This window comes from Salmo salar, chromosome 02, assembly GCF_965601325.2.
Source record: "Salmo salar chromosome 02, fSalSal1, whole genome shotgun sequence".
NCBI classification, from domain to species: domain Eukaryota; kingdom Metazoa; phylum Chordata; class Actinopteri; order Salmoniformes; family Salmonidae; genus Salmo; species Salmo salar.
Window position 1 is genome coordinate 29870001 of NC_138292.1, and position 16352 is coordinate 29886352.

General features: G+C 46.3%; 1 protein-coding gene across 1 annotated transcript in view; it reads right to left on the minus strand.

Annotated features, from left to right (window-relative positions):
- LOC106579350 (LIM domain-containing protein 1) overlaps nucleotides 1-16352 on the minus strand; it is a 38720-nt gene that overhangs the window by 19415 nt on the left and 2953 nt on the right. The window contains exon 2 of the mRNA XM_014159196.3: nucleotides 4283-4384. Coding sequence (XP_014014671.1) covers nucleotides 4283-4384 — 102 coding nt within the window. The remainder of the gene's footprint in view (nucleotides 1-4282; nucleotides 4385-16352) is intronic.

The following is a 16352-nucleotide window of genomic DNA, read 5'->3' on the forward strand; positions in this document are numbered from 1 at the left end:
GTGGTCGTGCTAGTGGTCGTAGTAGTGGTAGTGGTCATAGTAGTGGTAGTGGTAGTGGTCGTGGTCGTAGTAGTGGTAGTGGTCGTAGTAGTGGTCGTGGTCATAGTAGTGGTAGTGGTCGTGGTCGTAGTAGTGGTCGTAGTAGTGGTCATAGTAGTGGTAGTGGTAGTGGTCGTAGTAGTGGTAGTGGTGGTCATAGTAGTGGTAGTGGCCGTGATAGTGTCGTAGTAGTGGTAGCGGTAGTGGTAGTGGTCGTAGTGGTAGTGGTCATAGTAGTGGTAGTGGCCGTGGTAGTGGTCATGGTTGTAGTAGTGGTAGTGGTCGTAGTAGTGGCGGTGGTAGTGATTGTAGTAGTGGTAGTAGTAGTGGTCGTAGTAGTGGTAGTGGTTGTAGTAGTGGTCGTAGTAGTGGTAGTGGTCGTAGTAGTGGTAGTGGTCGTAGAAGTGGTAGTGGTCATGGTCATAGTTGTGGTAGTGGTCGTGATCGTAGTAGTGGTAGTGGTCGTAGTAGTGGTCGTAGTAGTGGTAGTGGTTGTAGTAGTGGTCGTAGTAGTGGCAGTGGTCGTAGCAGTGGCAGTGGCCGTAGTAGTGGTTGTAGTAGTGCTAGTGGTTGTAGTAGTGGTAGTGGTCGTAGTAGTGTTAGTGATAGTGGTAGTGGTCGTGGTCGTTGTCATATTAGTGGTCGTGGTCGTGGTCATATTAGTGGTCGTAGTAGTGGTCGTACTAGTGGCAGTGGTCAAATTAGTGGTAGTGGTTGTTGTAGTGGTAGTGGTCGTAGTAGTGGCAGTGGTCATAGTAGTGGTAGTTCGTGGTAGTGGTAGTGGTCATAGTAGTGGTCGTAGTAGTGGTAGTAGTAGCGGTAGTGGTCGTAGTAGTGGTAGTGGTCGTAGTAGTGGTCGTAGTAGTGGCAGTGTTCATAGTAGTGGTAGTGGTCGTGGTAGTGGTCGTAGTAGTGGTAGTGGTCGTAGTAGTGGTAGTGGTCGTAGTAGTGGTCGTAGTAGTGGTAGTAGTAGTGGTAGTGGTCGTAGTAGTGGTAGTGGTCTTGGTAGTGGTCGTAGTAGTGGTCGTAGTAGTGGTCGTAGTAGTGGTAGTAGTAGTGGTAGTGGTCGTAGTAGTGGTAGTGGTCGTGGTAGTGGTCGTAGTAGTGGCAGTGGTCATAGTAGTGGTAGTGGTCGTGGTAGTGGTCGTAGTAGTGGTAGTGGTCGTGGTAGTGGTCGTAGTAGTGGTAGTGGTCGTGGTAGTGGTCGTAGTAGTGGTAGTGGTCGTAGTAGTGGTAGTGGTCGTGCTAGTGGTCGTAGTAGTGGTAGTGGTCATAGTAGTGGTAGTGGTCGTGGTCGTAGTAGTGGTCGTAGTAGTGGTCGTGGTCGTAGTAGTGGTAGTGGTCGTGGTCGTAGTAGTGGTCGTGGTCGTAGTAGTGGTCGTAGTAGTGGTCATAGTAGTGGTAGTGGTAGTGGTCGTAGTAGTGGTAGTGGTGGTCATAGTAGTGGTAGTGGCCGTGATAGTGTCGTAGTAGTGGTAGCGGTAGTGGTAGTGGTCGTAGTGGTAGTGGTCATAGTAGTGGTAGTGGCCGTGGTAGTGGTCATGGTTGTAGTAGTGGTAGTGGTCGTAGTAGTGGTAGTGGTCGTAGTAGTGGTGGTGGTAGTGATCGTAGTAGTGGTAGTGGTCGTAGTAGTGGTAGTGGTCGTAGTAGTGGTAGTGGTCGTAGTAGTGGTAGTGGTTATAGTAGTGGTAGTGGTTGTGGTAGTTGTCGTAGTAGTGGTAGTGGTAGTGGTCGTAGTAGTGGTAGTGGTCGTAGTAGTGGTAGTGGTCGTAGTAGTGGTAGTGGTTATAGTAGTGGTAGTGGTAGTGGTAGTGGTCGTAGTAGTGGTAGTGGTAGTGGTCGATGCCAATGGCGCGGTCTCCGTAGATGCCGAATTTTAGATGCTGTCTTCTTGGCCGCAGAGACAACATGTTGTTTTATAGCTAATTTCCTGCAATTCTACACATTTTGTCATGGGAAAGGGAAAGGAAAGGGGATACCTAGTTAGTTGCACAACTGAATGCATTCAACTGAAATGTGTCTTCCACATTTAACCCAACCCCTCTGAATCAGAGAGGTGCGGAGGGCTGCCTTAATCGAAATGCTGAGACAAATGTGCAATTTTAAAGCTAATTTCCTAGCTAAGTTCTTATGCTATCTGAGTAACTATAACGTTATAACAAAATCAATGGGGGCCCCATGCCATGACATTTTTGGAATTTTAGGCTTTCCCTGTCTAGTTTTATTTTGGTGATTGTTAGTTCTCAAAAGATGATCATATAAAAAAAATATAGCTCCATTATATTTTCTACATACTTTATATCTGGTTTAAGTCGTTTAAGTTTACACAGAATACAAATTAACATCCATTAAAAATATATAAAATAGTTTTAATAATTATAAAATGTTAATTACATATTTTTTAATTATATATATATATATATATATATATATATATATATATATATATATATATACACTGCTCAAAAAAATAAAGGGAACACTTAAACAACACATCCTAGATCTGAATGAAAGAAATAATCTTATTAAATACTTTTTTCTTTACATAGTTGAATGTGCTGACAACAAAATCACACAAAAATAATCAATGGAAATCCAATTTATCAACCCATGGAGGTCTGCATTTGGAGTCACACTCAAAATTAAAGTGGAAAACCACACTACAGGCTGATCCAACTTTGATGTAATGTCCTTAAAACAAGTCAAAATGAGGCTCAGTAGTGTGTGTGGCCTCCACGTGCCTGTATGACCTCCCTACAACGCCTGGGCATGCTCCTGATGAGGTGGCGGATGGTCTCCTGAGGGATCTCCTCCCAGACCTGGACTAAAGCATCCACCAACTCCTGGACAGTCTGTGGTGCAACGTGGCGTTGGTGGATGGAGCGAGACATGATGTCCCAGATGTGCTCAATTGGATTCAGGTCTGGGGAACGGGCGGGCCAGTCCATAGCATCAATGCCTTCCTCTTGCAGGAACTGCTGACACACTCCAGCCACATGAGGTCTAGCATTGTCTTGCATTAGGAGGAACCCAGGGCCAACCGCACCAGCATATGGTCTCACAAGGGGTCTGAGGATCTCATCTCGGTACCTAATGGCAGTCAGGCTACCTCTGGCGAGCACATGGAGGGCTGTGCGGCCCCCCAAAGAAATGCCACCCCACACCATGACTGACCCACCGCCAAACCGGTCATGCTGGAGGATGTTGCAGGCAGCAGAACGTTCTCCACGGCGTCTCCAGACTCTGTCACGTCTGTCCACGCGCTCAGTGTGAACCTGCTTTCATCTGTGAAGAGCACAGGGCGCCAGTGGCGAATTTGCCAATCTTGGTGTTCTCTGGCAAATGCCAAACGTCCTGCACGGTGTTGGGCTGTAAGCACAACCCCCACCTGTGGACGTCGGGCCCTCATACCACCCTCATGGAGTCTGTTTCTGACCGTTTGAGCAGACACATGCACATTTGTGGCCTGCTGGAGGTCATTTTGCAGGGCTCTGGCAGTGCTCCTCCTGCTCCTCCTTGCACAAAGGCGGAGGTAGCGGTCCTGCTGCTGGGTTGTTGCCCTCCTACGGCCTCCTCCACGTCTCCTGATGTACTGGCCTGTCTCCAGGTAGCGCCTCCATGCTCTGGACACTACGCTGACAGACACAGCAAACCTTCTTGCCACAGCTCGCATTGATGTGCCATCCTGGATGAGCTGCACTACCTGAGCCACTTGTGTGGGTTGTAGACTCCGTCTCATGCTACCACTAGAGTGAAAGCACTGCCAGCATTCAAAAGTAACCAAAACATCAGCCAGGAAGCATAGGAACTGAGAAGTGGTCTGTGGTCCCCACCTGCAGAACCACTCCTTTATTGGGGGTGTCTTGCTAATTGCCTATAATTTCCACCTGTTGTCTATTCCATTTGCACAACAGCATGTGACATTTATTGTCAATCAGTGTTGCTTCCTAAGTGGACAGTTTGATTTCACAGAAGTGTGATTGACTTGGAGTTACATTGTGTTGTTTAAGTGTTCCCTTTATTTTTTGGAGCAGTGTATATATATATATATATATATATATATATATATATATATATATATATATATATATCTATATATATATATATATATTTATACATATATATTAATATAGGGGGGAAGTGGTAGGTTACTTACTTCAGGTGAAGTATGTCATGTTAGAGGTAAGGAGAGAGTAGGTGAGGTAGACAGGGTTTACTGTAGTAGTACTGTAGTAGTACTTACTGCAGGCGCTGCAGGTGAAGCAGACATCATGATAGAGGCTTCCCATAGCCTGGCAGGCCTCAGTGGCTCCGTACACCGCCTTGTTACACTTCACACAGCTCCCTGGAACACAACACAACAGCCCTGTTACACGTCACACAGCTCCCTGGAACACAACACAACAGCCTTGTTACACTTCACACAGCTCCCTGGAACACAACACAACAGCCTTGTTACACTTCACACAGCTCCCTGGAACACAACACAACAGCCTTGTTACACATCACACAGCTCCCTGGAACACAACACAACAGCCTTGTTACACTTCACACAGCTCCCTGGAACACAACACAACAGCCTTGTTACACTTCACACAGCTCCCTGGAACACAACACAACAGCCTTGTTACACTTCACACAGCTCCCTGGAACACAACACAACAGCCTTGTTACACATCACACAGCTCCCTGGAACACAACACAACAGCCTTGTTACACTTCACACAGCTCCCTGGAACACAACACAACAGCCTTGTTACACTTCACACAGCTCCCTGGAACACAACACAACAGCCAGGTCAGAGACATGAACACACACACACTGTGCCACCATCATGTACTTTGACACCACTATTGTCTCAGTCATAAGCAGTTGTCCTGGTAGAATAGAAAGTTACAATTGTATGCATTCCATAACATGAATAAAAACAGGCTGATTAAGAGGCGGGATCCATAACAAGCAGCCTGACAAAAGCAGACACAAACAATGGAATGTAAATGGCCTAACAACAGTCAAAGGAAATTAGTTAGCCATGCAGTATCATTGAAAGGGGAAATATATTCCAATCTGCTTGTTTGGTTTGGCTCTGGGCTAGAGGAGTCTGTCACATGAACACAGTGATAAAAGACCTGTTCCTATCAAACGCTGCTCCCTGCACACACTGCTGCTAGACAGACGGCATGCACACACACACACACACACACACACACACACACACACACACACACACACACACACACACACACACACACACACACACACACACACACACACACACACACACACACACACACACACACACACACACTTCAGCCAGACTGAAAGACACAAACACAAACGTCCCTTTCGCCCTCCCCTTTATAGACCAGCAGTCAGACAGGACAGGAAGTGAGAGGTTGGTGGTAGAGACAGGCAGACAAGAGAAGGAAAGAGAGAGAAAGGAGTGAGAGAAAGAGGAGAAAGGGATAGAAAAGTAAGAGACTGTAATGCAAGTTGGAGAGCTGTCCCAGCTGGTGTGTATACCTGTGGTGGGTGAGGTTCAGTACACGCCATGTCCTAATCAATGTATCACGTTGGGTCTTCACAGCCAGTGGTTTGTTCTATCACACTCTTCAGTCATGCATGTGCATGCTGCAGTGCATAGCAACGTACACACACACACAGCTAATCATGCAGTATAATCTAGTCAGCTGACAGGCTGCGGAGGTGGAAAGTTCCATAGAGTGATAGAGTGTGAGAGAGCGAGAGAAAGAACGAGAAAGAGAGCGAGAGAGAGTCCAGTGAAAATAGAAAGAGTTGGTGTCATGTGTCCTCTGAGGTGTTTTGTGTGCTGAGGCCTTCTGACTGAGCTGAGAGGTCGGCAGTGTGCTGAGAGCTGAGAGAGATGTGGTAACAGAACAACATGAGCCCACAGCAGCATGGCCTGGCACTGTGCTGAAACAACAGTGTGTTAAACACACACACAACATTCCCCAGGGGGACGAAGACCACGCCAGGGACAGTACCGCCTCGCCTGGCCACTCACAAAGAAGCTTCTGTCTCTAGCCTGCTCTCCTGCAGACAGACATCACCAGGCACTACGTCTGTACGCCTCCCCTAACCCACTGGCAGCATCCCCAATGCTCCCCTACTCCCTACATTGGGAATAGGGGACTATTTGCAACGCATCCACTGTCAGCCACAGAGAAGAGACAACATTAAGTTTCACCTCTTCATACTGTTACACAATATAGAGCTTTACACACAATATAGAGCTATACACACAATATAGAGCTTTACACACAATATAGAGCTTTACACACAATATAGAGCTATACACACAATATAGAGCTATACACACAATATAGAGCTATACACACAATATAGAGCTATACACACAATATAGAGCTATACACACAATATAGAGCTATACACAGTTTATTATGTACACCACCATGTTCACAAAAATGGATTGCTCCTACAGACAGTGAGTCATGTGGCCGTGGCCTGCTATATAAAGCAGGCAGACAGGCAGTGACCTAAGCAACTTTGAGCGTGTTATGATCATCGAAGCCAGGCGCGCCGGTTCCAGTATCTCAGAACGGCTGGTCTCCTGGGCTTTTCACGCAGGACAGTGTCTAGGGTCCTGTGGGAGAAAACAGCTCGTTGATGAAAGGTTGAAGGAGAATGGCAAGAATTGTGCAAGCAAAGAGGAGGGCCACAAATAGCGGCGCAGTACAACAGTGGTGTGCAGAACGGCATCTCGCAACGCACAACTCGTCGGTCCTTGTCAGGGATGGGCTACTGCAGCAGACGACCACATGGGGTTCCACTCCTATCAGCTAAAAACAAGAAGAAGCGGCTCCAGTGGGCATACGATCACCAACACTGGACGATTGAGGAGTGGAAAAACTTTGCCTGGTCCTATGAATCCTGGTTCCTGTTGCGTCATGCTGATGGCAGTCAGGATTTGGTGTAAGCAGCATGATCCCCATGGCCCCATCCAGCCTGGTGTTAATGGTACAGGCTGGTGGTGTAATGGTGTGGGGAATGTTTTCCTGGCACACGAGTAGGTCCCTTGAAACCAATTGAGCAATGTTTCCATGCCCTGAAGAATTCCGGCTGTTCTGGAGGCAAAGGGGGGTCCGACCCAGTACTAGATGGGTGTACCTAATAAACTGAATGTACACGGAGTGTACAAAACATTAGAAACACCTGCTCTTTCCATGACATGGACTGACCAGGTGAATCCAGGTAACAACTATGATCCCTTATTGATGTCACTTATTAAATCCACTTCAATCAGTGTAGATGAAGGGGAGGAGACAGATTAAAGAAGGATTTTTGAGACACGGATTGTGTATGTGTGCCATTCAGAGGTTGAATGTGTCACGCCCTGATCTGTTTCACCTGTCCTTGTGCTTGTCCTTGTGACAGTTCGTCCTGTTTGTCAAGCTTACCAGCATTCGTCCTGTCAGCTCCTGTCTTTTCCAAGCCTCTCTTTTTCTTGTCCTCCTGGTTTTTGACCTTTGCCTGTCCTGACCCTGTACCCGCCCACCTGACGACTCTTCCCGTCCCTGAGCCTGCCTGCCGTCCTGTACCTTTGCTCCTACTCTGGATTATCGACCCCTGTCTGCCTTGACCTGTCGTTTGTCTGCCCCTGTTGTTACAATAAACATTGTTACTTCACACAGTCTGCACTTGGGTCTTACCTTGATACCTGATAGAATGGGCAAGACAGAAGACTGAAGTGCCTTTGAACAGGGTATGGTAGTAGGTGCCAGGCGCATCGGTTTGTGTCAAGAACTGCAACACTGCTGGGTTTTTCCACACTCAAGAATGGTCCACCACCGAAAGGACATCAAGCCAACTTGACACAACTGTGAGAAGCATTTGAGTCAACACGGGCCAGCATCCCTGTGGAACGCTTTCAACACCTTGTAGAGTCCATGCCCCAACGAATTGAGGCTGTTCTAAGTGTATATACTTAATTGAATCAACATCTCCTGTTAACTACAACACAGTCCTCTAGTCTGGCCTTATAACCTATGACTGGCTTTAAGCCATTTGTCCTGCCTATTATGACTCTACCTCCGATACTGTAAGACAATATAGGAATTCCTCTGATACTGTAACACAATATAGGAATTCCTCTGATACTGTAACACAATATAGGAATGAGCTATATATACACCCGATTGAATCAACATTTCCTGTTAACTACAATGAATATAGAGCACCCTCTGGTCTTAGAGTACATTAAGTCTTACAGTACATTAAGTCTTACAGTACATTAAGTCTTACAGTACATTCAGTCTTACAGTACATTAAGTCTTACAGTACATTAAGTCTTACAGTACATTCAGTCTTAGAGTACATTAAGTAGCGTCTTGTGACTTTCTTCTATCTGCCCGTCATGACTTTACCTTACACATTATAACACAATATAGGAATGAGCTATATACACACCTTATTGAATTAACCCTCCCCTCAAAATGACAATAAACCACTGTAGCCTACAGCACAGCCGCATCTACCTATCCCCTTATATAACAATGTCTGGAGATGAAGGGCCTACTGCTCTCATCATGTGTTCCTCCCTCCTCTTCCTCTACCTCTCCTCTCCTCTTCCTCTACCCCTCCTCTCCTCTTCCTCTACCTCTCCTCTCCTCTTCCTCAACCCCTCCTCTTCCTCTACCTCTCCTCTCCTCTTCCTCAACCCCTCCCCTCCTCTTCCTCTACCTCTCCTCTCCTCTTCCTCTACCTCTCCTCTCCTCTTCCTCTACCCCTCCTCTCCTCTTCCTCTACCTCTCCTCTCCTCTTCCTCAACCCCTCCTCTTCCTCTACCTCTCCTCTCCTCTTCCTCTACCCCTCCTCTCCTCTTCCTCTACCTCTCCTCTCCTCTTCCTCAACCCCTCCTCTCCTCTTCCTCTACCTCTCCTCTCCTCTTCCTCTACCCCTCCCTCCTCTCCTCTCCTCTTCCTCAACCCCTCCCCTCCTCTTCCTCTACCTCTCCTCTCCTCTCCTCTCCTCTTCCTCAACCCCTCCCCTCCTCTTCCTCTACCTCTCCTCTCCCTCCTCCTCTTCCTCAACCCCTCCCCTCCTCTTCCTCTACCTCTCCTCTCCTCTTCCTCAACCCCTCCTCTCCTCTTCCTCTACCTCTCCTCTCCTCTTCCTCTACCCCTCCTCTCCTCTCCTCTCCTCTTCCTCAACCCCTCCTCTCCTCTTCCTCTACCTCTCCTCTCCTCTTCCTCTACCCCTCCTCTCCTCTCCTCTCCTCTTCCTCAACCCCTCCCCTCCTCTTCCTCTACCTCTCCTCTCCTCTTCCTCAACCCCTCCTCTCCTCTTCCTCTACCTCTCCTCTCCTCTTCCTCTACCCCTCCTCTCCTCTCCTCTCCTCTTCCTCAACCCCTCCTCTCCTCTTCCTCAACCCCTCCTCTCCTCTTCCTCTACCCCTCCTCTCCTCTCCTCTCCTCTTCCTCAACCCCTCCCCTCCTCTTCCTCTACCTCTCCTCTCCTCTTCCTCTACCCCTCCTCTCCTCTCCTCTCCTCTTCCTCTACCTCTCCTCTTCCTCTACCCCTCCTCTCCTCTCCTCTCCTCTTCCTCAACCCCTCCTCTCCTCTTCCTCAACCCCTCCTCTCCTCTTCCTCTACCCCTCCTCTCCTCTCCTCTCCTCTTCCTCAACCCCTCCCCTCCTCTTCCTCTACCTCTCCTCTCCTCTTCCTCTACCCCTCCTCTCCTCTCCTCCAAACCATCTCGCCTCAACCCTGGAATTCTAGGTTCAATCCATCATTAGACAGACTGACAGACAGTCAGTTCTACTGTATGGACTCAACAGGGTTGGGTTTGTTTAGCTCAACTTTGGATTTACTTGGTGAAATTTAAAAACTGAGAATTGTATGATTTTCTACCAGAGTTGAAAGTCACAGCTGTTGTTTGTAATGCACATGCCATTGAAACTATAAAATGCACTGAAAAGTAAGAGGGATACATAAACAACCAAACAAACTGGTTCCTGTTTAGGACAAACATTCTTAGGTAAAGAAGCAACATTTTCCTCCCTGATTACAGTCCCATATTCCAAAACCCCTGTGATTTTATAGGGGAGTGCTTTCTTTAACGGTTACGACGGCATGGGTGAGGGGGGAATGGAATCAAAACACAGAGCCAAAACTTCACCCCCCATCCTCCCCCTCACCTCACCCCCCAAACACCAGCCCAGCAGCCCAGCTGTCAAAACGTCTGCCTCTACTGCTTCCCAATGGCTCACAACAAGCCTCTTCATATACCTCCACAATCTCTGACAGGAACTTGATGTTATGGTAGTTGACTTGTCATGTTAGAAGCCAAATAAGACTACTGCACTTAGTAATCGTCTTTATGATAGTACTAGTTATGTTTGTGTGTGTATCATATGGCAGTATTAGAATCCAAGGCTTGGACATTATGAAATCACATCAACACTGGTCCCACCAAAAACAACAGCCTAGCATCACAAAAACATTCTCTCACTACACTAACACACATTTACTTATACAACCAATCAAACACTGAAGCAAGGCCCCAGGCACAGACACAGAGAGAGATAAAGAGGGAGAGAGAGATGCAGACACACACACACACACACACACACACACACACACACACACACACACACACACACACACACACACACACACACACACACACACACACACACACACACACACACACACACACACACCACACACACACACACACACACACACACACACACACACAAAGGCTTCCTGCAGGAGTTGTCAGGGGTACAGATTGAGTGCCAAAGCAGAAGCCAAGAAACTCTGGGAAGAGTTAAGGCAAACTGTCCAGTCAACAGACAGACTACAGCCTGATAGGAGAAAGCCATCCTTAATTACAACACAATACAAAGCACTCAACCTCTACTATCTGTCTGTGTCTGTGTCTGTGTGTGTGTGTGTGTGTGTGTGTGTGTGTGTGTGGTGTGTGTGTGTGTGTGTGTGTGTGTGTGTGTGTGTGTGTGTGTGTGTGTGTGTGTGTGTGCAGGGACAGTGATCCCCTCCACCCTCTGTCCTGTCCCACCACTTACCCTTCCTGTCTGACCTCCCACCCATAAATTTGCTCTCCGCTCTGCCTCTTTTTCCCTGCTCTACCTCTCGCCCTCGCTCTCTCACAGCCAAAGGCGCACCAAAAGGTTCTATAAATTAACCCGAAGTACCTTCTACTAATCTAATCATTTATGAAACTAAGCGTGCTCCCCACCCGCTCTTTATATTCCTCAGCCCCATCCCGTCCTCCAGACATTCCTCTGTGTTCCCCTGGTGCAGCCGTTTAGCACCACACTCAGTTTCCCAGAACATCCAGCTGCAGCTCTGCCAATCAGAGCAGAGTATATGATATGAGAGACCCCAGCCCTAGCTGGCTGGAACTCACTAGGCATGGATCTGAAATGGCACCCTATCCCCTATACAGTGCACTACTATATGGGCCCTGGTCACAAGTAGTGCACTAAATAGGCAATAGGGTATCATTTTGGAGGTGACCCATATGAGCATTTAGGATTGCCACACTAATCTCCCTTTTACATGAACCTAATAAATCACTAGGTTAGAGGTCGACCGATTAATCGGAATGGCTGATTAATTAGGGACGATTTCAAGTTTTCATAACAATCGGACATCGGTATTTTTGGACACCGACTTGGCCAATTATTATTTTTTAATTATTGAATTTTTTTACACCTTTATTTAACTAGGCAAGTCAGTTAAGAACACATTCTTATTTTCAATGACGGCCTAGGAACGGTGGGTTAACTGCCTTGTTCAGGGGCAGAATGACAGATTTTTACCTTGTCAGTTTGGGGATTTAATCTTGCAACCTTACGGTTAACTAGCCCAATGCTCTAACCACCTGCCTTACAATGCACTCCACGAGGAGCCTGCCTGTTACGCGAATGCAGTCAGAACCCAAGGAATGTTGCTAGCTAGCATTAAACTTATCTTATAAAAAACAATCAACCAATCAATCATAAGCATTAGTTAACTACACATGGTTGATGATATTACTAGTTTATCTAGCGTGTCCTGCGTTGCATATAATCGATGCGGTGCGCATTCGCGAAAAAGGACTGTCGTTGCTCCAACGTGTACCTAACCATAAACATCCATGCCTTTCTTAAAATCAATACACAAGTATATATATATTTTTAAACCTGCATATTTAGTTAATATTGCCTGCTAACATGAATTTCTTTTAACTAGGAAAATTGTGTCACTTCTCTTGCAACAGAGTCAGGGTATATGCAGCAGTTTGGGCCGCCTGGCTCGTTGCGAACTGTGAAGACTATTTCTTCATAAGAAAGACAGCCAACTTCGCCAAACGGGGGATGATGTAACAAAAGCGCATTTGCAAAAAAGCACAATCATTGCACGACTGTACCTAAACATAAACATCAATGCCTTTCTTAAAATCAATACACAGAATATATATTATTAAACCTGCACATTTAGCTAAAAGAAATCCAGGTTAGCAGGCAATATTAACCAGGTGAAATTGTGTCACTTCTCTTGCGTTCATTGCACGCAGAGTCAGGGTATATGCAACAGTTTGGGCCGCCTGGCTCGTTGCGAACTAATTTGCCAGAATTTGATGTAATTATGACATAACATTGAAGGTTGTGCAATGTAACATGAATATTTAGACTTATGGATGCCACCCGTTAGATAAAATACGGAACGGTTCCGTATTTCACTGAAAGAATAAACGTTTTGTTTTCGAGATGATAGTTTCCGGATTCGACCATATTAATGACCTAAGGCTCGTATTTCTGTGTGTTATTATGTTATAATTAAGTTTATGATTTGATAGAGCAGTCTGACTGAGCGATGGTAGGCACCAGCAGGCTCGTAAGCATTCATTCAAACAGCACTTTCGTGCGTTTTGCCAGCAGCTCTTCGCAATGCTTCAAGCATTGCGCTGTTTATGACGTCAAGCCTATCAACTCCCGAGATTAGGCTGGTGTAACCGATGTGAAATGGCTAGCTAGTTAGCAGGGTGCGTGCTAATAGCGATTCAAACGTCACTCGCTCTGAGACTTGGAGTAGTTGTTCCCCTTGCTCTGCATGGGTAACGCTGCTTCGAGGGTGGCTGTTGTCGATGTGTTCCTGGTTCGAGCCCAGGTAGGAGCGAGGAGAGGGACGGAAGTTATACTGTTACACTGGCAATACTAAAGTGCCTATAAGAACATCCAATAGTCAAAGGTATATGAAATACAAATCGTATAGAGAGAAATAGTCCTATAATTCCTAGAATAACTACAACCTAAAACTTCTTACCTGGGAATATTGAAGACTCATGTTAAAAGGAACCACCAGCTTTCATATGTTCTCATGTTCTGAGCAAGGAACTTAAACGTTAACTTTCTTACATGGCACATATTGCACTTTGTTTTTGCATTATTTAAACCAAATTGAACATGTTTCATTATTTATTTGAGGCTAAATTGATTTTATTGATGTATTATATTAAGTTAAAATAAGTGTTCATTCAGTATTGTTGTAATTGTCATTATACATTTTTATTTATATTTTTTAAATCGTCCGATTAATCGGTATCGGCTTTTTTGGGTCCTCCAATAATCGGTATAGGCGTTGAAAAATCATAATCGGTCGACCTCTACACTAGATATATGCCCCCAGTGTAAATGTGGCTAACATACGTAATACTCTATAGTCACATTGGTCAATAATATACTGTATCATACAAATTAGGCAATCCTTTAATAAATTACACCAAATATTGAACAGATAACCCTGGAATAGAACATCATTCCCATAGTTTTATGGTTCTTCATTTAGCCATAGTTTAGCTTGGTAGAGAGGAGTAACTCAACACAATCTGGCCTTAATGACCATATACTCTTATAATCTTCACCCGACACAGCCACCCCTCGGAGCCTGGTTCCGCTCTAGGTTTCTTCCTCGGACCCTGGCTTTCTAGGGAGTTTCTCCTAGCCACTGTGCTTCTGCATCTGCATTGCTTGCTCTTTGAGTATCCAGACCTATGGTTCAGGCTGAGAGAATACTCCTCTCCTTTCAGTGGAAAAAGCAGGTCAGGGATGGAGCTTCTCTTTCAGTTCAGTATGTAGACCAGGCCAGGAACTGCATCTGTCTGGCGCGACAGCATGACGCAGAAAATGAGTGTGTGCTGGGTGTGTGTGCTGTGAGCGTGTCAGCATTACATTATTGTCATACACAAACGTTCTACCATCTTCCACTGCGGCCCCCCACAGGAATCTCTATAACATGTTAACATGTGTGCTTATGAATCTTTGTGGGTCTGTTCAGCATGACAGCAACATGCCCCAGAACATCTTCCCTTACATACTGAATGAGTGGACCCATGGGGGGCTGGGACGGGGTTTGAATTACAATCCTGACTGACGTTCCTCGTTCCTGCAGAAAATTCCTTTTACGAGGCGGCAGTGAGATGCTTTATGACCGATGGACAAGTGCACGCGAGATCTCTCCTCTCACGCTACCTTACACTCTCTCATTCGGATCTGTCACTGTGTCCCCTAATGCAGCCAGTCACCCACAGCTTGAAATGGTTACTAAAGAATTCACTGTGACCCTCACTCATCTCTCTCTTTCTCTCTTTTCTTCTCTTTATCTCTCTCTCTCTCTCCCCTCTCTCTCTCTCTCTCTCTCTCTCTCTCTCTCTCTCTCTCTCTCTCTCTCTCTCTCTCTCTCTCTCTCTCTCTCTCTCTCTCAGCTGGACGTCCCGTTTTGATGACTGGCCTTGCCTCAGCATGCCGAACCCAAGCATCCATGTGAACTAAACTTTCTCCCAAATCAATATACATGGTAGTACATACTTAGGACAAGGAGTTATAAACTTGGCATAACCTATGACAACTAGCATCTGTAGTTTTTCCTGAAAGGGTCATCTGGTGAGGAGGAAAAACTCCTGGCCTTACCTGTAGGACATAGTATACTGTACACATATTTCCCATGGGTACCGTGTCAGTGTGAGTAACAGGACTAGCCTGGAACTGGGCTCTCAGTGCAAAGTAATAAACACCTTGTCAGCAGTTTCTAACTGCAGCACACAGAGTACAGGTCTGGTACAGAACAACAGTACAGCAGTATAGCTGGGGGAAAGACAGCCAAGCACTTATTTTCTCCCCCTTATTTCCCGATAACAATTTCCAGAGAGCACGCAAACTGGGTGCTGCGTGGCACTAGCTTAATAAAAGGAGCAGAAGGCAATGCTCTTGGGCCTTTTACAAATCTGTTTCTGCTGACCAGTTGAATTCCTCCTCCTGCCCTACCTCTTTCTCTCTTCTCCTCCTCCTGCCCTACCTCTTTCTCTCTTCTCCTCCTACCCTACCTCTTTCTCTCTTCTCCTCCTGCCCTACCTCTTTCTCTCTTCTCCTCCTCCTGCCCTACCTCTTTCTCTCTTCTCCTCCTGCCCTACTTATTTCTCTCTTCTCCTCCTGCCCTACTTATTTCTCTCTTCTCCTCCTGCCCTACTTATTTCTCTCTTCTCCTCCTGCCCTATCTCTTTCTCTCTCGCTCTCTCCTTTTCCTCTTTCTTTCTTCCTCAATGCTTTTCTCATCTGTTGATCAGCCCCACCAAACATGTGCTCTTTCACTTCCACTTCTCCTGTTGCACACATTGGGCACAAATGTTATATTCAATAGTTATTTCTGCATTAAAAGTGAAAAGTGTAAATGTACTTGTAACCAGTTATATATTCATCTGTACTTAAACTTAAGAGACTGATGTCATGTATCCTAGGGCAGCTACAGGCTACATGGAAAAACACTAACAGGTGCTGTTATTCAGTTGTCATTGTCTGTATTCCCCAGACTGTGGCTGCATCAAAAGGTGGGTGTGTGTGTGCCTGTGTGCCTTTGTGTGTGTGTGGATGCATGTGTGTCTGCGTGCATGCACATGGTGGTTTAGAGCAAGAATGTGCAAGCCCGGGTCTGTGCTCGGCCATGTGATGATGTTATTTGGAAAGACTGAGTCAAACAGCCAAACACATGACAAGAGAAAGGATGTGATCGGGGAGAGAACGGATGTGATCGGGGAGAGAACGGATGTGATCGGGGAGAGAATGTATGTGATGGGGGAGAGAATGGATGTGATAGGGGAGAGAATGGATGTGATAGGGGAGAGAATGGATGTGATCGGGGAGAGAATGGATGTGATGGGGGAGAGAATGGATGTGATAGGGGAGAGAATGGATGTGATCGGGGAGAGAACGGATGTGATCGGGGAGAGAACAGATGTGATCAGGATCAGGGAGAGAATGGATGTGATCGG